Genomic DNA, 24,666 nt, shown 5'->3' with positions numbered 1-24,666 from the left:
TGGGGATCTTTCTGAAACGCGTCTTCTTCTGGCAGCGGCCAATCAGAGCGCCAGAACAGAACCTGTCCACACTGCGGAGAGAGCCCAGCGCCGAGGGGCAGCTGTGGCGGCCTCAGGAAAAACGCGACTGTTAGATGGACTTCCCACAGGCTAGGCGATCTTATATCCAAGCCGCAGGGAGGCGAGCTTGAGGTATGAACTTCCTCTGCCATCCTCCCCCAGCAAGGATACAGAGGCAAGGCCGTAACTCGCCAAACACAGACCCAACGCAGAGAGCCATAGAAACGTCTTTATTGAAGGGAGTCGGGGGTCATGCTGAGTTTGGGGGACATGCAGTGAAGGGGCAGTTGTGAGCTGTCCTTGGTGTTCAGGGCCCCAGGTCTGCCGTGGACCGCCTGGGCCTTCAGGGTCTCCCTCGAGCATAGTCTGGCCAGGGAGCTGTGAGGTCCTTCGGGGCCAGTAACTTAAGATTTAATGTCTTGGACCTGTGACCAGAAAGTAGACTGCAGTGGAGGATTTGGGATCCCCTCAAGGCCTTGGTGCCCTTCATTTATTAGAGATGGAGGTTTGAGGAGTTGGGGTTCCCTTGGGGCTAGGGCTCTTGGAATTTGGGTGTCTTGAGATCTACTGACGCAGGGCATTGAAGTCCTCTGTGTTCCAGGGATGAGAATTCCTGTTTGGGGTCTCCTGGGGCCTATGAATGGGGCCTAAGGTGCCCTGGGAGCCCAGGATACATATCCTGACTGCAGTCTCCTCCATCCCAGGCACAAGGACCTCCATGATTGGGGTTTCCTCGGGGCTTGGGATTGGATTTTTAAATTTGGGGTTCCCTGGGGATTTGGGGATTCCATGATTTGGGGGTCCTGGGAGTTAGGGCTTTGGGGTCTCCTAGGGGATGTAGGACTTGGGGGCACAGGGAAGTTTGGGACATGTAATCTGGGGTTTAGGATGCTTAGAGTCCCAGAATGGGACCTCCAAATTTTGGGGTCCCCCAAAGGGGGAAATAATTGCTTTAAAAATAGAGAATTTTCTGGGAGCCTGGCCAGCACAGGTACTGTGGGCCACATGGGGTGGGCTTCATACAAGGCACTGGGGGTTTCTTGAGGGTACAGAGGATAGGAAGACTTGGGGGTCCTGTAATTAGCACTTCCAGGACTGTTTTGGTGTCTGTAAATTGGTGGTGACAGTGGGCTGGTTAATGTGGGTCTCTTCTTGAGGGGTAAGAGCAGGGGTTTTTGTCAGTGGAGGGGGGTCTCTGATTGTAGTGTAAGGGTTTGGGGTGACCACAGGGGTCACAGCATCTTGAGGGGACTGAAATTAAATATGGGTTTGTTACCCTGTTGTTCTGGAGGGGTTTCTTTCAAGGGGACTTGATGGGGTGGGTCTTTGTTAATAGGTAAGGGTTCTGATCCAGTGACAAGTGACTCAGAAATGTTCTGTTGTGGAGCATTATGTAGAGAAAGTCACCGTCATTTGGAATGATGAGGAAATCTGTTACTGGGGGGTCTGCTCTGAGAGGTTGGGGATAGGGACTAGCCTGAAGGTGCTACACTCAGGGAATCTCTTTCTGGGTAACACAAGGTCTGTATTTGGGGAGTTATCATGGGGGAATCTGTTAATAATGGGGCCTCAGTGATCGAGGGCTGGCTACTGGGGGGGTCTCTATTCTGGATGTGTTACTGGGAATCTCTATCTCAGGGTGACTCGGGGGCTCCTTGTGTCAGGAGACACTAGAGGGGACTCTGTGTCTCTTTGTGGGATGTCCAGGGCCTCTAAGACTGCATCTCCGCCCTCAGCATCCAGGGAAACCAGCAGCAGAAGAGCAACCTGGGGAAGAGAACTGTGTCACACCCTGGTGCAGGGTGCAGCAGGTGAGAGCATCTGGACCCATCACCCCCCAGCTCTTCCCCACGTGTCTGGGATTTGGCCTTTCTGGATTCTGCCTCTGCCTCTCTGGCTGTGCCTTCTCAGGCTCCCATGGGGCGGAGGATGTTCTGCCTCCTCTACCTGCCCCTAAAAAGCTGAAGTCACCAGAATTCAGTGTGGGGCCTCACTCTGTAAAGACTGTGTCTGGCTAAGCTAACTCACCATAAGTTTTCCTAACCTCTACTTCCAGCCCCACCCAGAGCTCCAGACCCCTGTGTCCAATGGCCTGGTGATTGCCTTTTCCTGAATATCCCGCAGGAGAGGGGGCCAAGGGTTGCTACGCACCTGGAGATGGAGTTCTCTGACGCAATGTCCTTTGGAGTCCGGACTGTTGTGAAGGTGCGTTTGGGCTGCGACACTGAAGGGAAGGGCAAGGTCTCAGGTGAGGGGATGGCAGACCCACCTGTCTATCAACACCCACCCAGACTCCTTGTCATTAATACTTATCCACATCCCACTAGACACCAAAGATAAAGCCATCATGCTTACCGGTGGGCTGGCATTCCCAACAGCCATCTAGACCTGTCGTCAATAATATTTCCTGTGTCTTCCAAGACCTGCCCATGTCTCCAGTGCCTGCCCAGAGCCTTGTCATTAACATCCCCATCCCCATAGCACCCACCCTTTGGGGGATCCTGTCTCATCATTTTCCCAGATCCTGTGTCCCAAATGAACACTGGAGATTCTGCTCCAGCATAGACCTGAGAACCCATGACCTTCCCTCCTATCCCCAAACCCACACTCCTCCTCATACCCAGCCCCCAACTCACTTGTCACTTGATGTACTTTTTTGGCTCCAACATTGTCGCCAGGGGGATCGGTGGATCCACCAATCCTAGGGAGACACGAGGGGTGGGAGGAGTCAGAGCCACAAGAGGTCAGGCAGGGTCTGGCCAGGAGCTGTGCGCCAGGGAGCCTACAAGGAAAGAGCTAGGGCGTGGGGGTGGGTATACACACTGTCCTCCTGGTCCACGAGGAGGAACACCCCTCCAGGGCACCTGAGGGAGAAATCAGGGCTCTGGGTGGCGCCCTGTTTTGGGATCAGAGTTTGGACTCACCTCTGAATTCGAGATGCTGGAGCAAAGACTCCATGCTTTGGGGGGCAGGTAAAGTACCGGACGCCAAAGACAGAGCCATCGTGCTTCCCGGTGGGCTGGTCTAGCTCGATGCCGTACCAGTAACCTGCGGCAGGAGGGTGTCAGGATGCCTCAAGGTCCTGCCTGCTCCCCAGCCCAGATATCTGTCCTCACCTGGGGCAAAGTCTGTCTTCCCATAGAAGCGCACAATCCCTTGCTTCTGGCCTGCAACGAGGACCTGGTCTCCAACCTCAGCCTTGGCTCCGTCGCGCTGCTGCAGGCTGCCCAGAGATGGGGATGACGGGGGCTTCTTCTTGCCTGGGGTTGGAGGGTACAAGGGGTGAGGGAGAGGCCTCTAAATGCCAGCCCTGGGGACCCTGTGTCACCAGAAAGCCACAAGGTAGAAGCTCTTGCCTGGTTCCAATCAGAGGAAAAGCAGAGCCTTCCTCCAAATTGGGGGGTGGGTGGGCTTGAAAGGAAACATCCCCAGTTGTCAGATAACTGGGGCTGGGGGCTTTAGGCCGGAGGGAAAACTGAGTCAAGAACCTGGAGAATTCCAAAACTCCTTCTCAAAGTTGAGGCTACTTAAGCCAAAGGAAAAACTGAGTCTCAGAAGTCAGGAACCCAGAAACTATCCTTTCACAATGAAGTGGCTACTGGGTCTGAGAATAAATCAAGTCACTAAAGCCAGGAACCCCATAGATTCTTCCCTGAAACTGGGAGAAAACCTTTGGGTCTGACGAGAAACTGTGTCACAGTGGGCAGGGAACCCACAGGTCCTTTCAAGAACCGGGTGGGGCCAGTACTGAGTCAAAGGAGACACTAAGTCATAGAAGTCAGGGACTCAGAGATCGTCCTCTAAAATGGGACTTTGGGCCTGAGGAGAAACTGAGTCACAGAAGCTGGGCTACCCACAGAAGATGCTCAAGACTGGCTCTCCTCAGCCCCAGGGCTCCCGCTCTGACCTTTGTGTTCCCTGCGGCCTTTGCCAGTGACGCGGGAGAAGTCCATCCGGGGAGTCCGAGGTGTGGAGGTAACAGATGAGGGAGGTGCGTCCACTGCCTTGGAGATCTTGGACACAGAGGCAAAGAGACCTGGGGGGACATAGCCTGGGCTGGGAGTTGTCCAAGCCTCTGCCCTCTGCCCCACCATCACCCCCCAACCCCCTCAGCTGGCAGCATCAGAACTACTGAGTGGAAACCATCACCACCCTTTTGAGCCCCTGTGGGACTCACCCTGCTTGGGAGGGCAGATGAAGTACCGGACACCCCCAACACTGCCATCATTCTTGCCCTCAGGTTCATCCAGCTCCACGCCCACCCACTGACCACTGGCGAACTCGGTGGTCCCGCAGAACCGCAGTGTGCCCGTCTGCAGAAACAAGGGAGGGTATAGTTTGGGTGGGCCTTGGGAGGCCATCACAGATCACTGATACACAGGCAGCTGGTGGGGCAGGTGAGGAAGCCCCAGGCTCAAATCTCAGCTTGGACATCACCATTCACTGGCCATATGACTTAACCATACTGTGCCTCAACATCCTCATCTGCAAAATGGGAACAGAATTCACACCCACCTTATAGGATCATTACAAAGCTGCCCTGTCGGAAGCAGTAAATAGCCACTGGCCACATATGGCAAATTAAATTAACTAAAATTAAATTAAAATATCATTTCCCCAATCACACTGGCCACATTTCAAGTGCTTAATAGCCACAGGTGGCTTGTAGTTACTGCATTGGATAACACAGACACAGAACATTTCCATCATCACAAGGTCTATTGGACATGAATGCTATAGTGAAATTAACACCCTCAGAATAGGATCTGCTACTGAGTAAGGGATCAGTAAGTGTTGACTCTTATTATCCTGTGACTTTGATAACTCACAGGCCTCAGTTTCATCTGGAAAATGGGGAAAACAATCCACTTCATAGGCTGGTTGTCTGGTTGAAACATCTTTGATATACACAAAGTTGCTTAGCTGCACTGAGTGTGACTAATATCATTGTGTGAGGTTCCCTCACCTCTCTAAGCCTCAGCTCTTTGTCTGTAAAATGGGCTAAATAATAATGCCTACTTTGGAGAAGTGGTGTGGGGATCAGAGCACTGCCTGACACACAAAGGGCACTTAGTGTGCATCAAGCCCTGTTCTAAGGGCTTTACACATTTTAACTCATTTAAACCTCATATGACCTGCTGAAGTGGCTACTGTTAGCTCCATTTTACAGATGAAGAAACTGATGTCCAGAGAGGTGAAATCACTGGCCCCAAGCCCCACAGCTAGTATGTGGCAAAGCTAAGATTTGGCTGAGCAAATCCCTGAGCCTGAGCTTATAACCATTGTGCTCTGCTGCTCCTCTATGGGCAGAGATTGTGATGTCTTCAGACAAAGGGTTTCACCTCTCTGAGCCTCGTACAGTCTTCTGTGTTGTAAAATGGGAAAAGTCAACCCATCCTGCTTTCAAAATTGTCACACGTGGATTTGATCAGATCATGTATAGAAGCTTTCTAGATGGGGTTAATTCATGCAAAACTCTTGATTAGGAAATAAAATGTGACTTTTAGGGTTTCTCTCTGTGCAAAGAAACAAAATGCAAATTCATTTCAGTGGCCTGCAGGTCTGGTGTCATCTGCTAACCTCTGCTAACCTCTCCACCTCACCCTCCCTTGGTAACTCCCCTGTTACACTACCCCTTCCCTCCTCCAGGCCTTTGTACCTACTGTTTCCTGTGTCTCCATATTTTTGCAAGATGAGCTCCTTCCAATCAGATACCACCCTAGCTTTTCAGAGAAGCCGTCTCAGAACACCCTAGCTAAAAACAACCTCTGCCCTCAGCCAGGGACAATTTACTAAATCCAAGTATTTAATGGTTTTCAAGGCCCTTGTTGCTACCAGAAATTATCTTAACTATGGGCTTACTTTATTGACTGTCTCTTCTTCAATAGAAAGGGAACTCTGAGAGCAGGGCTGGGGCCAACACAGCCCTTTATCCCAAGGATGGGCTGGGTCCAGCATGGAGCCTGAGGGACACCAGGTAAATGAATAAAACTTGGAATTCCTGGATGAGTGAAGATTCTCTCTGTCCTCTGGGCCTTTAGACCTGCTCCCTTTCCCTTAGACCCCCCCCTTCCTTTCTTCTCCTGGCTCACTCATCTGCATCTTCAAGTGTGTCTTCCCCATCACACCCTTGATCACTCTGACTTATACTTTTTTCCTAATCAAAGTATTGATCACCCTGGGAGCACAAGTGGGCCCTGCATGGGGACTAAAAGGCCCGGGGGACCCAAATGGGGCAGAGCTGCACTGATCACTCTGCTTGTGCTTCCTCATGATAGCCATGGCTGCTCTGGGCTGTCACTGTCAGGTGTTGGATCTGTCTTCCAACATGGACTGAGAGCTCAGCCTAGGGTGGGTCACAAAGGAGGCACTCACAGAGCAACTGTGAGGTGAAATCAATACTGTGTGAATGATCAGGAGGGTGGGCAGACAAAGGGGAGAGGCTGCACTCTGCCCAAGGACCCATCTCTGAGGGATGAGGGCTGAGCCCGGCCCTCCCATCCCTGCTCCAGTCCCTGACCTTCTGGCCATCCAGTAGCACGCGGTCTCCCAGGCGCAGGCCCAGTGCACTGAGCATGAGATTGCCTGGGACGTTGTCATAGTTGGGTAGTGTGACCTTGGGGAGGGCACAGGAGAGTGGCACAGCCTCCTCCAACAGTGTCCGCAGCTCCTTGGCCACCAGTGCCGCCTCTGCCTTGTCCAGGGACATGTCCATGGGGTCTGGGACCACCTCCGCTGGCACCTGTCCCTTTCGGTTCTGGGCATCAACATGAAGAGAGAGGGTGAAAACTCAGTGATGTAATCCACACCCCCACTGAGCCCCTTCCCCCCACCAAGAGACCCCAGGTCTAGGTGAAGCAGAGGTGGGCCTAGGTCATACCCTGGACCAACATGGAAATAGAAGGGGTGTGACATTAAGGTGTAGACCACGGTCCCCAGGGAAGTCCACTCAAGACCTCAGGCTGGGGATGTCAAATAATTGAGGGTCAGACTGGGGTGGAGCCAATAGGGAATGAAGGTCCCACTTCGGAGCTGTAGGTCCGGCCTCAAGGCCAAGACCCCAAGCCTGGAATGGGACCATGTGAAGGTCAAACACTGAAAATGGTACTGTGTGGTACTGGCTCAGGGGTCCAGCTAGGCCAATGCAGAATGGGGAAAGGCAGAACCTCAGGGGCGCAGGCCATGTCCCCCTGCGATATCTGTGCCTGGGATGCTGCAGAGAAACTGATGTTGGGGATAGGACCTGGAAATGGATGGGTCAGGGGTCAAAGATCATATTGAGGGCTTATGGGGGGCCAAGGGTCTCTGTGTACACACAGCCATGGGTCCAGCCCAGATTTAAAGAAGATACTCCTTGCAGGGTGACCCTGGACAAATCACTCTTTCTGCCTCAGTTTCTCCATTGTAAAATAGGGCTCAAAACAGGGTTCACCTGACATATCATGAACACTAAGTAAATGTCAGCTGTTACATTTGTTGAATGTATAGATGATTTTTGCCATATTTTGAGAGCTTCAAGAAACTGAAGTGGTCCTGCTCCCTCCCCACCATAGGCCTGCTGGCCGGGAAAGGGATTGGGGAAGAAGGAGAAGGAAGACAACAGGGCTGGGCCAGGGTGGCAGTACCCGAAGAGCTGGGTTGGCGCCGTGCTCCAGCAAGCATTTGGCCGCGCCCAGGCACAGGTTGGAGGCAGCGATGTGCAGGGCTGAGCCGTGGTTGAAGTCACTGCACGTGGAGTTCACCACTGGGAAGTGGGTGAGAGGAGGGTTCCGGGTGAGCGCCCTTGGCACCCCAGCCCTCCTGGTACCTTCCAGCCTCCGGAAGTCCATCTCTTCATCCATCTCTTAAACCGCAGGCTTCAGTGCCTCTCGCAGCCTCTGCCTTAGAGCCCCGCCCCACCGCAGAGCCCTGCCCTCCTTGGCCACTCCCCTCCTGACCAGCTCCTGCCAGGCCATGGGGTTATGGACCACTGAGCCCCATCTCGCCAACCTTCTGCCTGCAGCCTCCCCTCCCACCCGTATCTCCCACCAGGCCCCATCACTCACCTGCCCTGCCTGCTTCACATCACGTCTCCTTTCCCCACATCCGGGCACCCTCCTTCTGCTTCCAGATCCCCTTCCTCGTCTAGGTCCTGTCCCCTCCCAGCCCAGCCCCTCCTCCTCACCTCTGGGCCGCGCGCCCTTCAGCAGCACGCGCACGAGGTCGGGCACATCGAAATAGGCCGCGTAGTGAAGCGCGTTCATGTTGGTCCAGCGGCTCCGCAGGGTCACGTCCGCGCCCAGCGCGAGCAGCTGCTGAGAGAGGCGCACAGCCGCCGCGGGGTCCCCTGCGCGACAGCCCGGGTCAGCTTGGGTCCCTTCCTCTAGAGTGTGGACCCAGCGCATGGGGAAGACCCTTTGGGATCTTAGGCTGCGGGTTCAAGTTGGGGGTCCACGGGCAGGGTTCTGAAGGTGTCGGGTGTGGGAGCCTAGGTTTTGGGTTTGTCGTTTGGGGGTTGGGACCCTCACCGACTCCGTGAGCCCCAGCCTTGCAAGCATAATGGAGCAGTGTCATGTCAGTCAGCCCATCACGATCATTCACGTGGCAGCCTCGGCGCAGAATCTGGGAGTACCAGGGGACCAAGCAGGGTTACCCAAACACGTGAAGGACCCCACTGTCTCCTCCCTGGCTTCCCCAGCGTTCTTACCTCATTGCCAATGACATCGATTTTGTGCTGGACTTGGGGCACCCACTGGCGCACAATGGCGAACAGCTCAGGGATGGTAGTCTGCGGGTCAAACAGAATCTCCTGGCAGGCAGGGTCGTTGGGGTCGAAGAAGGTGAAGGCTGGGGTAGTGAGAGGTCCGAGGTCACCCAGGCAAAGTGACCCCCTCCTTCCATCCTGAGGCAGGGGAGTTCTAGGTCTTTGCCTTTAAGACCTTCTAATGCAGGGTCTCAAACTGGTGGCACATGGGCCACAGGCATTTTCTGTGTGGCCAGCACGGGGTTTCAAAATTGGGAGGGTTTCACCTAAAAATGTGGGTGCCCAGCATGTCTGGAAAAACTGGAAGATCAGGCAATTCCTATGTAGCAGCAAACTCCACCCCTTGAAATGAGGGGGTGCCCAGCATGCCCAACAGTGGCTGCTGCTGCTCTGGCCCCTGTTGCCCTGTCAGAGCATGGGCACAGGTTGGCCAGATCTCCAGAGTAAAGAAAATTAAAAAGCCAGAGATCACAGTTTTTATGAAAAATCTCCCCCAATTTTTCAAAACATATCCATGAGCAGGGTCCAAGCTGTGACTAGCCAGGGTGGTGCCCCGAGGAACTGCATCTCCCCTCTTAGACTCTGTAGTAACGTCAGCACCCAACACAGGGCCTGGCACAGGGCAGGAGTGCAGCGCACGTTGAATGGATGAGCAAATGAATGACCAGATGATACAGAGCCCAGAGAAGAGCTGCGGAGGAGGGTTCTCCAGGAATCAGCCTATTAAAACCCCAGTCACAGCACAGCGCTCCTTGGCTGGGAACCCTGGCTCCCATCACACTCAGATTACAAACCAAAGTCCTCATGCCAGCCCGCAGGCCCTGCACAAACTGGCCTCCTCTGTTCTCTGCCCTCTCCCCCTTCACTCATTCCCCTCGAGCCACACTGGCCTCCTTCTGTCCTTCCAACTCGCCCGACAAATTCCTGTCTCAGGGCTTTGTGCTTGCTGTTTTTCTTGCCTGGGCCAGTCTTCCCTCAGATCTTCTGAAGGCTTCAGAGAGGCCTCCCCAGACCATCTTGGCTAAATCAGCACCTCTGCCCTTCTTTATTTCTTTAAAAATGTCACTTGGCTGTTTCCATGCTGCCGTGTTCACTCCCTTATTCGCAGGGCCCAGCACAGCACCTGGCAGGCACTAGGTGCTCAGTCAGTCTTGACGGTATTAATGTACAAATTTCTTAAATAAATACACAAGTTTCTTTTGGAATCCACCTTAGCCTTCTCTCTGTCCTAGATCATATTTTCAGATTCCTTTGCATTCTGTAACCAAACCCTCCTTGTTCTACAGGCAGGATTCTGGGGGCAGGGGACAGGCACCCTAGACTCTTTAAGACTTCCCTCTGGCCCACAGGCCCCAGCCACATTTCCAGAGAAGATTTTCCAGTTTCCTGGGGTGAATATCCAACCCCGGACACCCAGATAAAGTTCTTATTTTTCTATCAGACTGAGGGCAACTTGTGGCCTCCCTGACCCCGACCCACCTCTAGTGGGTGACATGTCCACAGATGTCATCCCTCCTGCACTATCTTGGTGATGCCTACTCTCAAAACTTGGAATCTAGTTTCTGAACTTACAGCTGCTGGGGATTCCCAGCCAACATCTTCTAAAAGCCCTTCCTGTATTCAATCCTGGCTGAGCTCCACCTTTCCTGCTCAGTAGCCAGAAGGAGCTGTTAAAAATATAAATCAGACCTACCACCTGTCTGCTTTCAAATACCCATCCCCTACAACTGCTCTCCCCTCATCACACTCAGGATAAATCTAAAGTCCTCATACTAGCCTTTAAGGTCCTTCCAGATCTAGGCACTGCCAACCTCTGACCTTAACTCCCTTCACTCCCTAAGGGTAGCACCATGATTTTCTCTGTTCCAAGTTCAATCCTGCCTCAGGGCTTTTGCACTTGCCACTTACAGCCTGGAACTCTCTTTCCCTAGCTCTTATATGGCTGATTCCTCCTCGTGCTCTGGGTCTCAACCCAAATGCCACCTCATCAGAAAGACCCACCCTGACCACTCTGCCTCAAGATGCTGCTCCCTAGCCATTTTCTATTATATCTCCACCTTTTAATTTCTTTCATATCATTCACTCGTCTGAACTTATCTGATTCATTTGTTACTTGTTTAGTCTCACCTTCTCTCCTGAGAGCAGGGATCATGCCTGGATTGCTCACCATTAAATCTCCATCTCCCAACACAAGACTTGTCACAGAGTAGTCATGATGGATAAATATTGCTTGGTGAATGAGTAGACACTTTCAGTTTCTCCAAGAGGCCACCCTCTCAGCGCTACATTCTTGGAGACTTTACTCCTGTGGTAATCTCTCCTGGGTAACCCCCTTCCCCTGAGCCTTTCCCTTGTTAACCCCCAACTCATCCTTAGGTCTCCCTTAAATGTTATTTCCTCAGGGAAACCATATCTTAAAAAGCTCTTGTAGAATCCTGTTCTTGGCAAACACAATTCTCATCACGTCTTGTAATTATATACTTATATCGTTATACTTATTTGTGCAGTCATTATTGAGGCCACCTGTGAGTTCTCTCAGGCAAAGACTGGGTCTGTCATGCTCCATGCTGTGCCCCCAGCTCCGAGGTCCACAGCAGGCGTTCAAAAATGTTGAATGACTAAATGACTGAATGATGTGTCATGAATCAAAGATTAGGATTATCCCAATTCTATTCTCCAATGGGTGAATCAATGAATTAATGAAGGGGGTGGGGATCCAAGGGCCATGACTCCTCCAGACCACCATCAAATGCTCCAGAATCCTCCCACCATCTCCACCAGCAGAGTTCAGCCAAACCTCCCTGGCCACCCAAGGCTCCAGGCCATATTGCAGGGTGGGGAGGGTGGTTACCATAGTCCTTGGGGAGGGGGGCAGGTGCCGAGGGGTGCACAACAGGCTTCTGCCGGCGCTCCTGGGTGGGGCTGGGGGGCTCCGGGACAGGCTCATCCTCCTCCTCCTCTTCTTCCTCCGCCCTGAGCGGCGGGGCCATCGGGGCGGGATCTGTCTTAGTCATGGTCCTTGGTGGCCCTCAGGGGGGCAGGAGCAGAGTTGGGGGCAGCCGTCAGGCAAATCCTAGGGGCAGAGGTTAGCTAGAGAGGGTGCCCCACGGTCTCCGGAATCTGAGACCCCAGACGCTTCCAGGGCTCCGGATGGCTCCCACGCCCCCAGCTCTGGATTTGGGGGCATCACAGAGACGCCAGTCATCCATCAGAGGACCCTGGTATATGGGTCCAACGCCTACCACTTCCATTACCCGGTCCTGTCTCCCATTCTTCTCCCGCGTCAGGCCCCTCAGTATAGGCCGCCCCCTCCCCGGGTTTGTTTATCTCAGGATGCAGGATGCTTTGCCCCTCCCCTTCTCCGCAGGCCTCCCTCTACCCAGCTTACCTCGGGTGGATGGGGCTGGAGACCAAAGCTGAGACCCGGGGAATTGGAGTAATGGGGTGTCAGTGCCGGGAGAAGTGATGGGGGAGAAGGAGACAGAGAGAAGGGGACGAGGCCCAGACGCCGAAGAGGGGTGGGGGTGGAGAGGGAGGGGCGCTGAAGGCGCATGCGCTATGTCACCCCCAACCAGGCGCGGGGGCGGAGATACCGCCAGGCTGGTCGCATTGATGAAAGGGCTGGAGGCAGCGATGCAAAGGGGATAGACACCTAGGATGGGGAGAGGAAGAAGCAATGGCCACGAAGAAGGATGTGAGACATGGAGACAGGAGAAAGATGAAGCAGGGGCCAGAGCGCAAAGAGAGGGATGGGAAAATGGGTACAGTTCGTTTTGCCCATCCCGCTGTTATAGCGCCTTCCCGCGGGCCCCCGAACCAGGCCAGTTAGGGTAGAGGTCTAAGTGTGTGATGGTGATGGGTATTTTATCTCCCTCACATATCAGACCTGATCCCCTCTCCGTGCTCGCCCTATACAAGGGATGTCTCAGATGATTCTGTAGAGATTCCTCTAATCAGCTTCATCGTCATTATCATCGCATAGTGCCCACACAGCACTTACCAGGCCCAGAGAAGTTAAGCCACTTGCCCAAGGGCACACAGCAAGTAGGTGATGGAGTTAAGACTTGAATCCAAGGGGCCTAGCTGTAGAGTCTGGGCTTTTAATCCCCATGCTACATGGCTTTGGCGGTGTCTAGGGGATAGATCGATCTGCCAGTGGACCCCTCCCCTAGAAGGCCCTCCAGGAGCTAGCCCAGGGCCCAGGCTTTCTTGTTTCCATCATCATGGCTTAGCTATCATATCTGGCTGTCTGTAGCCTGGACTGCCCACAATCTTCCCAAACTGAACAAGAACAGCTGACTTTGCCTTCCACCCCTCATCCTTCTAATGGGCAGGCCCAGTAGCTCCACCAAAAATATTTCCAGAATTTCATCCCTCACCCCTAACCCCAGGCCCTCATCCTGGTCTTTCCTTCATCCTCTACCACCTGGACTATGGCAGCAGCCTCCTCTGTTCTCCCTGCTCCCTCCTCACCACGCCCACCCTATATGCAGCTATAGGTACCTAGGAACACCTTTTACATCAGCGTCCTCCTTGAGGCATCTGCTTACTGGACCCTACTCCAGGTGAAAGTCAATGTTCCCAACAACAACCCACAAGACCCTATATGAACTTTCCCATTATCTCTCCAATCTCACCTCCTCTCACTCCACTCTAACCACGCTGACCTCACTTGCTCCTCCTCACCCCAGTACCTTCACACCGGCTCTTCCTTCTGCTGGAATGTGCTGCCCCCAGATACCTGGTTCCTTTTCTCCTCTCAGGTTTTTGCTTATTGGTGCCTTTTCAATGAGACCTTCTCTGCTCCATCAAAAATTGCATCCCAACTCCCCCTCTCCCCCCGACACACTCACTTCGTTCCCTGCTTTAGTGTTCTCCATAGCAATGCTGCCCTTCCCCAGTTTACACCGTAGATGTTGGGGCATGTGCAGGGGTTCTTCTCCCTGGAACTTCTAGGCCAGTTCCTTCTCATCATCCCGGTCTCCGCTCAAACACTGTCTCCTTAGACAGTCCTCCCCCTCCCCCAGCCCATATTTTCATTCATCTTTATAGCACTTATCGCAATCTGAAATTGTCTTGTTTATTAGTTTACTAGTTCATCTTCTACTCAAGCAGAATGTGAGCACCATGAGAACAGGATTTTTGTCAGCTGTGTTCACTGCTGTATCCCCAGCTTGGCACCAGGCTCAGCAAAGGTTATGAGGTGCTCTTCAAAACCAGGTACAACTCTCCCCAAACACTCAACCCTTGTTCTGCTGGGAGGATGTTTTACTGACTGCAAAGATTCCAGCTGGGGTTGGCAGGGACCTGGTACCCATGTAATCGCTGCTGTCAGGGGTCGGGTCTTAGGCCCAGGTTGGCCCTAAGGTAGGTGCAAGGGGTTCATAAGAGGAGGTGGTGGGAGCCAGGCCCTGGAGGGAGGCACTACTATGCCCCCGGCATGGGTGGTGGGACTGGGCCAATTCCATGTGTGACACGTCTCTCTTCCTCTCTCTTCTATCATCTGTCCCACGACATTCTCTGTCCTGGTGCTTATACACTGGGAGTCTGAGTGTCCAGGAGCTCAAGCTTGGTGTCCAGTGTGGGAGGTGCAGGACCTTGGGCAAGGACCACAGCTATGTCGGGCCCTCCACAGATGATGGTGAAGGCTTCGGATTCCTCAGGTCCAGGGTGCTAGGCCGTCCAGGCAAAGAAGTGGTAGAGATGGAGGACACAGGGGAACGAGGGGAGTGAGAGGAGGGAAGGAGGGAAGGAAAAGGTTTGGCAGGGGGAGAAGTGGTGAGAAACAGAGAGGTAGAGGTGGAAGGGAGGGTGTCAGGAAACAGAAGAGATGTGAGGAAAGAGATGTGAGAATCAGAGAGACACTCAGGAGGGAATTAAGGGGTGTGGGAAAACAGGGAGAGAGATGTGGGGGGACAAAGACAGGGAGAGAGAGATATGGGGCATGGGAGAAATGTAGGCACAGAGAGACAGGGACATAGATATGAGACAAAGATACAGAAGAAGAGAGACATGGGGAAGGGGGAAGATAAATGGATGACAGAGAGATGGGGGGGCAGAAAGACAAAGGTGAATGTGGGGGAGAGAGGAAGAGATTGGGGAGACAGGGATGGAATGGGGGCAGGGGAGGCAGAGAAAGACGCTGTCAGCCCAGGGGCCCCAGCAGGCTCGGTGAAGAGCCCCAGGCCTGGGTCTGAGTTCTGTCCTCGCCCCACTGTGTGTCCCTCTTGTGCCCCAGCATGGTTCAGGCCCCGGTCTCCAGGGGCAGCCACTGCAGCTCCAGCTGACTGCTACTATCTGGGGATAGGAACCCCCTGCTGCTAGGTCTGCTGAGCCTTCAGGAAAGACCAGAAAATATTTTAAAGCATTGTAGAGGCCAAATAATTCATGTCTGTGGGCTAGGTCCAACCCACTGGTGTCAGCTACCAAGGGACCTCAGGGGCTTTCTGAAACCCCCTCCCACCTCCCTTGTCCCGGCAGGAACCTGGGACCTGGGACCTGGGACCTCAAGCTTGACCCTGGAGTTTGAAGCAGGGAACATGCCTGGTTAAACTTTGATTTTTAAACACATGATCCCCCCAACCCCCAGCCCTGGAAAATACTCAGCAGTAAAATATAGGGGCAAAGGGGCCTTAGATCTGGCCTGGAAGACTAGGATAGAGTTGCAAACTCAAGTTCTTTACCTGCCAGGCAGGGAGCGCTCCAAGAGAAAAGCACAGGCCTCCTCTGGAGCCAGACACCAGGGTTTGAATCCCTGCTCTGCCACTTACTGACTTTGGGCAAATTACTGGACCACTCTGTGCTTTGGTTTTTTCATCTGGAAAATGGGCACAAGAGCAACATCAAGGTCATGGAGAGCTTTCAATGAGTTATTAACTGTGGCCAGAGAAATAAAGGCTTCTTAAATATTATTATTAATAAACGGGGCGGCCACTACTCAGCTCCTACCGATAGTTGCTTGCCATTGCCAGATTGGTTTTTTCAAGCCCGAAATTTGGAAAGACGAGTGAAATGTTCTAAATGTTCTAAAGACGAGTGAAATTTGGAAAGACGAGTGAAATGTTCTAAGTACTGGTTTAAAGGGGACCGCAGGCGGGTGGGCCAGGCGGGGGCACTCACCGCGCACAGCAGGCCCCGGCGCGCGCGCGCCAGCAGGCTCTCGGCGCGCAGCTGCTGCGCCAGCTGTTCCAGAGCCCGCAGCTGCGCCTGGTGCCGCTCGTGGCGCCGCTGGAGCCGCCGCACCCGCCGCTGCAGCGCTCCCAGCGCCGCGCCCAGCCCCGCCCGGGGGTGCTGGGCCGAGACTCCAGGGCGCGGCCCCTTGGGAGCCGGCAGGGGCGTCAGGAACACGGTGGCGGGGGCCTCGGGGCCTCCGGATGCTGGCCCCAGCACCACAAGGTGTACAGGGCCAGACGCTGGGACCGCTGAGCCAGGGGACTTGGACGTGGCCTCCTGCGGAGGCGCAGGCAGGACTGGTTTCTCGGCGCTCCGAGCATTCTGCTGCCTCTGGAAGACAAAGCACGGGGTGGGGGTGGGGGACATCAGAGCCGGGCTCCAGGGGAGATTTCCTCAGGAGAGGAGGGTTCGGGGTCAGACTCCAGGAAGGACTTCCCTCGGTAAGGCTAGACCTCAGGGAAGAACTTCTCTTAGGAGGGAGGGCTGAGAGTCAGACTCCAGGAGGGACTTCCGCAGGAGGGGAGGCCTGGGGATCAGACTCCAGCAGCGGGACCTCCCTGAACTCACCTTGGCGGGCGGCGCCCGGGAGAAAATGGAGGGCACAGCATCTGGCCGTAGGTAGCGCACACCCCAGCGCCACTGGAAGCAGGAGGGGGCGAAGTGCTCGCTGCACAGGTGCTGATGGCAACTGGGCACCCAGTGCTCCCGGCCCATGTGCCTCAACCAGGCCTGCAGCCGGGGGCCATCCTTCAGTGGGAACCTGCCGGGGGGCGGGGTCAGCGATATCAGGTCCTCGCTGCGGACACGCCCCACAAACACCAGAGGTCCATGGACTCCAAATCTCGGCCTCCCCTGGGCCAGAATCTGGCCCAGCTTCCCAACCAGGCTCTTTACCTCCTACCCACATCCACTCCTTAGGCTCTCCATCTTTTAAACACCCGGCATCAGCCTACCTCTCCCACCCTGGCTGTCCCTCTCCTGGGTGGGTTTTTGCAACAGTCCCTTCCTAGTTTCCCTATCCACTGCCACTCTCCCTCCCACCCCTGGGCCCCCAATCTGCTCCTCCACATGAACCTAAGGGAGCAGTTTACAAAATTGGACAAATCTAGAATGTGGAAGACTCCACATTCATGGCAGTAGGGGTAGGATTATGGATTAAAAGAGATTTCAGAAACATCAACCCAAAGGCAGGGGTTGCAAAAAACTATTCTGCAAAAAGACATTTTAACACAGTTGGGGGAAACTGAACATGAACTGGGTATTAGATAATTGCAAGAAATTGATTTTGCTATGCATGATAATTGTATTGGTTTAAGCTTCTAAAATAGTCATCTGTTGGGAAAATATTCTGAAATAATTATGGATAAAATACCTAATGTCTGGAATTTACTTTAAAATATTGCATTAAAGGTATATGTGGGAGGAAGGTATATGAAAAAGATTAGCAAAATGTTGACAACTGGTGTAATTGAGTAATGGATACATGAGGATTCATTTAAACAACTCTATTTTTTGTGTATGCTTGAAAACACATCTTAAAAGGTTTTTAAGCAACTTAACAACAACAACAAAAACAATAACCCAATTAAAAAATGGGGAAAAGGACTTGAATAGATATTTCTCCAATGATACAATGGCAAACTAGCATATGAAAAGATGCTCAACATCATTTACCATTAGGAAAATGCCAATCAAAACCACAGATATCACCTCATAACCATTAGAATGGCTACTATTTAAAAAAAACAAAATAACAAATGTTGGCAAAGATGTGCAGAAACTGGAACCCTGGGCACTGTTGGTGGGAATCTAAAATGGAGCAGCCTCTGAAAAGTAGTATGATGGTTCCTCAAAAAATTGAAAATAGAATTACCTTAGGATCCAACTATCCCAGTTCTGGATATAGGCCCCCCAAACTGAAAGCAGGGTCTTTCTTGAAGAGATATTTGCACACTCGTGTTAATAGCATTATTTACAATAGCCAAAAGGTAGGAAGAAACCTAAGGGTCCATCAACAAATGAATAGATTAGCAAAATGTGGTATATACATTCAATGAAATATTATTCAGCGTTAAAAAGAACGTAGTTTTGACACATGCTATAATGTGGATGAACCTTCAGTACATTATGGTAAGCGAAATAAACCAGTCACAAAACCCCCAAATACTGTATGACTCCACTTGTATGAGTTATCTAGAGTAGTCAGATTCACAGAAGGTAGGATGGTAGTTGCCAGGGGCTGTTCTCGTTCAGTGGGTACAGAGTTTCAGTTTTGCAAGATGAAAAAGTTCTGGAGATGGGTTGCACAACAACGTGAATATGCTTAATACTAATGGACTTTAAAATGGTTAATATGGTAGATTTTATATTTCTTTCCACAATTAAAAATTTTTTTAATTAAAAATTTTTTATAAAATGAACTAAATAAAAGCTTTCCCAGTGGGAGTGGGTGGGGATTATCTGATAAGGCACCCTCTACAGGTGTCCCACTACTCCTGTGACTTGGTGCCATTGTCCCCAACATCTGTTTTTGCCCTCTTTTATAGCAATATACTTTCTGTTTAGACCTGGGCTCAAGGCTGCCCACAATAAAGAGCTCATTTCTCAGGTTCATTTGCAGCTAGGGATGGCCACATGATTAAGGCTGGGCAAGTCTGTTTTATGGCAGCTGCCAGAAACTGTGAGAAAAGGTTTATTTTAAGCTGCTAATTTTGGGGATAGTTTGTACGTAGCATTAGGTAACTAATACAGTCCGTCATCCACATTCCACCTTCATAGTGTCTTCCATATCTGTGACATTACTTAAGATTTTTCTTAAAATGGACCAACTTTAAGTATTAAACAAGGATACCTTTTAGAAACTTTATACCCCAACTGAAAATGGAAAACCAGTATCAATTCCATAAATAGGAGTTAACCATAAAAACACCTGGATACCTTTACTGGCTGTTCTCTCTTTGTTAAAAAGGAAGAGTAAGGAGTGTTAGAGAGTGGGGAACAGCACCATCCATAGGAGAAAAATAAACTCTGGCATGTGAACACAAAGGAATACTATACAGCTGTGAAACAGACTATGAAGGCACTGTATGAACTGACATGCTACTGTTTTGGCAAATATTATGTGAAAAAAGCAAGGTTCCAAATATAGTAATATATCAGCATTTAGCAGTTGTGGTAGGCTGAGTCATGCCCCCCACCAAAAAAGATATCCACATCCTAATCCCTGGAACCTGTGAATATTACAACTCATGACAAAAGATGTAATTAAGTTAAGGATCTTGAGATGGGGAAATTATCCTAGATCATCCCGGTTGGCCCTAAATGCAATCACAAGTATTCTTATAAGAGGGAGGCAGAAGAATATATTACCACAGATGAAAGAGGGGAAGGCAATGTGACCACGGAAGCAGAGATTGGAGTGATGGCCACGAGCCAGGGAATGCCTGACACTAGAAACTGGAAGATACAAGGGACAGATTTTCCCCTTGAGCCTCCCAGCGAATGCAGCCTTGCTGACACCTTGATTTCACAAGATTTCTTTTTTTATTATTATTGTTTTATTTTGAAATAGATTCACAGTAAGCTTAAAAAGAAGTACAAAGAAGTCCTGTGTACTCTTCAGTCAGTCTCCCCCAATAGTAACGTCTTAACAACAAAAACAAAACCAGGAAATTGCCGTTGGTACAAATACACAAATCGTACTCAGATTTTGCCAGTTTTATATGCACATACGTGTGTGTAAAGCTGACCCTTTGATTTTGGCCTAGTAAAACTGATCTGGATTGTGAGAGAATAATTCCTATTCAGTCACCATGTTTGTAACAGCAGCTACAGAAAACGAATGAAGGGGGAAATAAGAACATATATTCAGATTTGCTTGTATTTGCATGGAGAAACACTGGGAAAGACACATAAGAAACTAAAGAGGCCATTCTTGGGGAGGAGGTGGATCGGGTGGGCAGAGGTTGGTGGCAGGGGGAGAAAAGTAAGACTTCTCTGGCAAAAGGCAGAAGAGAGGGAAGCTGGGGGGGGGGGGGAGGCAAGGGCTGACTCAGAGAAGAGCCGCAGCATCCAAAGAGCAGAACCCCCAGGCACAGAGCCAGGGACTCTGGCTGCTGCAGTTCCTTCAGCCTCAATCTGAGATCCAAGTGCTTTCACCGGCCTCATTCTGCCTGGACGGGCATATAAAAATCCCTTGTAGCAGCACTTCCCACCCGCTCCTGGGCAGAGACTGCCAACTGATTACTCCGTATGCATGCTCGTCTTCTTCCTTAACTAACAAACTGCAACTTCTGCAACTTTTCCCGAGGCCACAATGTGGTGCCCTGCTGAACAACTGTTTCCTAGGTTCCTCTGCCATCGGTGGGGCCCTGTAACTAAGTTCTGGCCAGTGAATACTTGCGTGTTGTGTGGGACATCTGGGTTGGTACCTTGAACGTGAAGGGGTTCTCAAATGGAATCAGAAGTAGCTCAAGGGGCAAAGGAGGAAAGCGAGTATCATTTTTTAAAAAACCAAACAACTCTTCCTAATTTGATCTTGTTTTCATTCTCTTTTGTTTCTCCGGATGTTAACATTTATAGTGGAAAATGTCCTGCTCTAAAAATCTACCTTAAGTGGACAACCAGTGTCCTCCTCTTTTGTAGAATATTTCAGTCTTGCTGGTCATCCCATCTAGAGCACTGCTAGTTCTTTTCTTCCTTACTAACCTAACTCAAAATGTCTTCAGGGTGGTTAAATGCCCAGCTAAAAGACTACATTTCCCAGCCTCCTTTGCAGTTGGGTGTAACCAATGATGAAGAACTCACCCTCAGGTTGGCTTGCTGGGTTGGCTTTGTAAGGGGACTGGCTCAGCGTAGAGTTGAGCCCCTTTTGCTCTTCCTCCCTTCCCTTTTCTCTCTAACAGGAATCGTACAGCCTGATGGCTGGGACACCCGGCAGCCATCTTGGGCAGAAGCTCATGCCAAGGATGACATGAAAGATGGGACCGCGTCCCTGATGACTGTGAAGCTGCCACACCAGTGCTGGTCTGCCAACCTCTCTACTTGTTGCATATGAGAGAAAAATAAACCTTATGGTAGACTGTACTATTGTTGAAAACATTTGCTACCCTGCCCCACACTAAGATACACATTTTCCACTCCACTGACCTGAGGCCTGCCATAGACTTGCTTTGGCCAGAGCAGTAAAAGTGACATGGGCCACTTCTAAACATACAGTTTACCAGGAGCCATGGGGTGATTCTCCCTATTTTCTCTTCCTATCCACCCCTCCACATACACACACAAAAAGACCAGCAATGTTCTATGTAGGAGCAGCTTCTACAGCCAGAGTCCCCAATTAAGATACAGCAGAGCAGGGCCACACATGGCCTGCAAAGGATACTAGTGTGAGTGAGAAATAAATCTCTGTTGCAGTAAGCCACTGAGATTTTGTGAGTTTGTTACTGTGGCATAACGTAACCATACTGATTCCTACAGACCCCATAATTTGGTTAAGCTGCTATCATTTTCAGGACTTTGTGAACTGCCAGACAGATGCAATTCCTGCATGACAGGCTCCCCCATGAGAGATGACTGTCAGTTGTTCCTGAAAGAGCCTAAAACACAGCTAATGAACGCTTCCTCTGGCACCCAGGCAGGACTTTCCAGTTATTTCCTAGCAGTCACTTCCTTCAATGTTTCACCTTGTTCTGGGCTAGCATCTACGCCTGCTCTTGAATCTCCTTTGAAAACTGCTTCTCACTCAACTCTTATCAAAATGGCTTCTGCAAGAGTGATTCAGGGAGGGGCCTTGAGGTGGGAATGGCTTAGCCTGGGTGAGGAACAGCCTGGTGGGATTTAAACAGACAGGAACTGCTTTTTATATGGTTACTGGCTGCTAAGTAGAGTTGTCACTGTTCTCATTATTATATGTGAAGCACTGAGAACAGTACCTGGCAAACAATAAGTGTTCTCTAAGTAAGCTATTGTCGCTGTAAGGGAGGCAAGCATGGGAAACAGGGAGACTAGCAGGCAGCTATCACAGTGTCCCGCTAAGAGATGATGGTAGCCTGGACTACGCTGCGACAGCGGAGGTGATTAAGAAGTGGTCAGACCTGGATTGTGGGTTTTTCCCTCTTATTTCCTAATAGTTTAGTTAGGAGCCTGCCATTTGCATTTATAACTGTATAGCCAAGGTGTTAGGTGTTTTGCTGTGCTTGCTGCAGGTTGGGGATGCACTGGTAGGTAGAGTCAATGGATGGGTTAAGGGACTAGATTGGGAGCAGTAGTGCTGAGGAAAAGAAAGAATCAAGTTGTGTACTCAGTTCTTCAGTGTTTGACCCCTCACCTACTCGTGAGCAAGAGCAAGAGCAAGATCTGTCAGGGTCCCAGTGTCCAGCAGGGGCTTACTTACTCCAGGAGACGCCTAGAGTTGCTGAATTAATAAACAGTGCCAGAGTGATAGATTTTTAAAAGCAGGTCTGGGCATACTGATTCATGTTCAAAGACTCCTCTGCACTCCTCCTTCCCTGAACCAGGGTCCCTCACGGGATAGCTGGGACACAGTGCTGGGTTTCCTGGGGAGCCCATCTGAAATGCATTCATTTATTCCATCCAAAAAGAATTTACCAAATATCCACTATGTGCCAGGCACTGTTATAAGTGCTGAGGACACTCCAGGGAGTCAGACAGACAAAAATCCCTGCCTTCCTGGAGCTGACATTCTAGTGGAGGAGGCAATAAATGAATATATCTAGTATGTGGTATGCCGGACAGTTGTGTTAAAGGGAAAAATAAAACAGGAGGCAAGTAGGGAGAATATGTAGGACTGGGAGAGGGCTATCATTTTACAGAGTGGTGGTCATAAAGGGAAGAACTTTCCAGGCTGAGGAAATGGCACAGGCAAAGGCCCTGGAGCAATAATGTGCCTGATGAGCTAGCGGAATATCCAACAGGCAGACTGACGGAGGGGCAGAAGGGAGATGAGGGGATCAGCTCCTGTAATACTTTGTAGGCCTGTTCTGTGCCTGTGCCAGCCTCACTGTCTTGGCTTTTACAGAGTCAAGTGGGAGTCAGAGGAGGGATCTGAGATAAGGAGGGCCCTGATATGACTCTGGTGTTCACAGTTTCCCTGTGACTGTGTGTGGGGGACAGACTGTGGGAGCAGGCTGACGAATGAAGAGGCCAATAAAATAGCGCAACTGGAAGGTGCAGTCCAAGAAATCGGTTTATTTACCAGGGCAATAAGGGAGACTGCACACCAGAGGTCCTGTGAGGAAGTCTTGCCAAACAGAGGAAAAGAGTTTTTGAGTTTGGGAGATGAGTGAAATTCAGGTGAGGTGTAAGTGAAATAGAGTTTAGATAGGTTCAAAGCAAAGAGAACTGTGGGATCAAAATCAGGTCTAGATGGCAAAGTGGGCTCAGGGGCCTGTCTCCTTGGAAGCGATAAAGTTTGGATAGATGTGAAATACTGTGTCCAGAAACCCCTTTACGCAAAGCTCAGCACCTGGATTGTAAATCAAGGTTGCTATTCTGTGTCAAAGTGACAACTTTTCCAGGCCCTAGGTAAGATGTTTCATTCTTACTGATGTAATTTCAAACAGCAAAGTCTGCGATAACCTATGACTTTAGAGAACAAAGCTTCCTAGTAAGAAAGCAGTAGTCATTCAAAGATGGGGAGTTTCTTCACTTTACATGTGCAGCAACGTCCCTGAGAAAAATATAACAATATTTTTTTCCTATTAACTCTTCAGCTGGCTTTTCCCGTGTCTGTTAAATAAATGATGGGGGTGTGCCTTTTTTTTTTTTTTTAACAGTTCAGGCTAATTTTTGCTTTCTCAGGTTTGAGGAAAGGTAAGAGATAAGCATGACGCTAAGGGTTTCTAGCCTGAACAACATGAAAAATGGAAAGCTATTAACTAAGATAGGAAACGTTATGGAAGGTTTTGGGAGAGACAAAATCAGGAGCTTGGTTTCGGGTGTTTTGAGTTTGAGATGACTCTAATTAGTAGAGATGGTGAATGGGCAGTTGTAGGCTCTTACCGAGCCTGGACCATACTCACTTCTCTACACAACCCTCCCCTTCTTCCGCTCGCCCCGTTCACCACCTGCAGTTAATCGTCTACCCCTGCTGTTTCACACATCTGCACCTTTACAGGTACCGTGTTTACTGCTAGTGAAACGCCGGGAATACCATATTTCCACCTTGTTTACTAGACGCCTGCAAGCTGGGCCAGGTGCCCCGCACAGCGCATTTATCCTCGGGCCCCGCCCCCACAGGGCCCCGCCTCCCTGCAAGCCCCGCCCCTCGCTTGTGCTCACTTGTAGAAGCTCACCGGGCGGTTGTCCGCGCCCAGCTGGCCCGCAGTGTTGGAGCAGTTCGGAGCCCGGCAGTACTTGGGCATGGCTGTCCAACCCAATTGGGTTTTGCCGGGTCTGCAGCCTTACTTTGGTCCTCGCCGAGCGCCGCCAAACCCTACCCCGCCCGCGTGCTCTCTGCCTGCCTCACGTGACGGCTCGTAGTGCCTCGTCACGTGCCGTGGGGGAAGGGTAGGGAGCGCCTGCGTACTACGCACCCTGCCGCGCTACAACAGCTACGCCCTTGTCACTTGGCAGATGGTGAAACGCCAGCACGTCTGCGCAAAGCCAGCTCTTAGCCAACCGGACCTTATCACGTGTCGAGGGAGGGCAGCGTCACGGCGTTTCTGAGT

General features: G+C 51.1%; 2 protein-coding genes and 1 long non-coding RNA gene across 12 annotated transcripts; 1 reads left to right on the top strand and 2 right to left on the bottom strand.

The window, feature by feature from the left end:
- Positions 1 to 12: 12 nt before the first annotated feature.
- LOC123615357 (uncharacterized) lies at positions 13 to 21,061 on the top strand. 4 transcript variants are annotated; one of them, XR_012509376.1, is made up of 4 exons: positions 13 to 192; positions 1,699 to 1,871; positions 2,117 to 2,265; positions 20,881 to 21,061. It is a non-coding gene; the product is annotated as an uncharacterized LOC123615357 (long non-coding RNA). The 4 variants fall into 4 exon arrangements; XR_006722927.2 differs by lacking the exon at positions 20,881 to 21,061 and adding an exon at positions 4,301 to 6,574 and having other exon boundaries at positions 18 to 192; positions 1,768 to 1,871; XR_012509374.1 differs by having other exon boundaries at positions 23 to 192; positions 1,768 to 1,871.
- On the bottom strand, positions 276 to 12,881 carry CLIP3 (CAP-Gly domain containing linker protein 3). Of its 2 annotated transcripts, none has more exons than XM_010950126.3 (14): positions 12,192 to 12,881; positions 11,655 to 11,876; positions 8,747 to 8,886; positions 8,568 to 8,661; positions 8,225 to 8,386; positions 7,686 to 7,804; positions 6,581 to 6,817; positions 4,238 to 4,373; positions 3,968 to 4,096; positions 3,177 to 3,320; positions 2,985 to 3,108; positions 2,697 to 2,842; positions 2,212 to 2,284; positions 276 to 1,827 (listed from the first exon to the last, which is right to left on the bottom strand). In XM_010950126.3, the coding sequence occupies exons 2-14, from the start codon at positions 11,815 to 11,817 to the stop codon at positions 1,773 to 1,775; spliced, it is 1,722 nt and encodes a 573-aa protein (XP_010948428.1). In that variant the 5' UTR covers positions 11,818 to 11,876; positions 12,192 to 12,881; the 3' UTR covers positions 276 to 1,772. The 2 variants fall into 2 exon arrangements, with proteins under 2 accessions (XP_010948428.1, XP_010948429.1); XM_010950127.3 differs by having other exon boundaries at positions 2,697 to 2,761; positions 12,192 to 12,873.
- Positions 13,870 to 24,494, bottom strand: THAP8 (THAP domain containing 8). Of its 6 annotated transcripts, none has more exons than XM_074371172.1 (5): positions 24,292 to 24,494; positions 16,544 to 16,736; positions 15,923 to 16,306; positions 15,487 to 15,620; positions 13,870 to 14,476 (listed from the first exon to the last, which is right to left on the bottom strand). In XM_074371172.1, exons 1-5 carry the CDS (start codon positions 24,358 to 24,360, stop codon positions 14,336 to 14,338), a joined length of 921 nt encoding a protein of 306 aa, XP_074227273.1. In that variant the 5' UTR covers positions 24,361 to 24,494; the 3' UTR covers positions 13,870 to 14,335. The 6 variants fall into 6 exon arrangements, 5 of the variants coding, with proteins under 5 accessions (XP_074227273.1, XP_074227274.1, XP_074227277.1 ...); XR_012509365.1 differs by having other exon boundaries at positions 14,342 to 14,476; positions 24,278 to 24,494; XM_074371173.1 differs by lacking the exon at positions 15,487 to 15,620 and having other exon boundaries at positions 24,278 to 24,494.
- Positions 24,495 to 24,666: the final 172 nt, after the last annotated feature.

This window comes from Camelus bactrianus, chromosome 9 (genome assembly GCF_048773025.1).
Source record: "Camelus bactrianus isolate YW-2024 breed Bactrian camel chromosome 9, ASM4877302v1, whole genome shotgun sequence".
NCBI lineage: Eukaryota > Metazoa > Chordata > Mammalia > Artiodactyla > Camelidae > Camelus > Camelus bactrianus.
Note: the sequence above shows the minus strand (reverse complement) of the source record. Positions and strands in the feature narration are given on the sequence as shown.

Excerpts from the sequence above, each read along its gene's own strand:
- CLIP3 (XM_010950126.3), bottom strand. The coding sequence starts at position 11,817 with ATGACTAAGACAGATCCCGCCCCGATGGCCCCGCCGCTCAGGGCGGAG. Across the intron at positions 8,662-8,746 it reads TCGATGTCATTGGCAATGAG|ATTCTGCGCCGAGGCTGCCA; the intron begins GTAAGAACGCTG and ends TGGTACTCCCAG. Across the intron at positions 4,374-6,580 it reads TGCTACTGGATGGCCAGAAG|ACGGGCACACTGCGGTTCTG; the intron begins GTCAGGGACTGG and ends TTGTTTCTGCAG.
- THAP8 (XM_074371172.1), bottom strand. The coding sequence starts at position 24,360 with ATGCCCAAGTACTGCCGGGCTCCGAACTGCTCCAACACTGCGGGCCAG. Across the intron at positions 16,307-16,543 it reads CCCGGGCGCCGCCCGCCAAG|AGGCAGCAGAATGCTCGGAG; the intron begins GTGAGTTCAGGG and ends TTTGTCTTCCAG. Across the intron at positions 14,477-15,486 it reads GAGCGCTCCCTGCCTGGCAG|CACCCTGGACCTGAGGAATC; the intron begins GTAAAGAACTTG and ends TGGACGGCCTAG.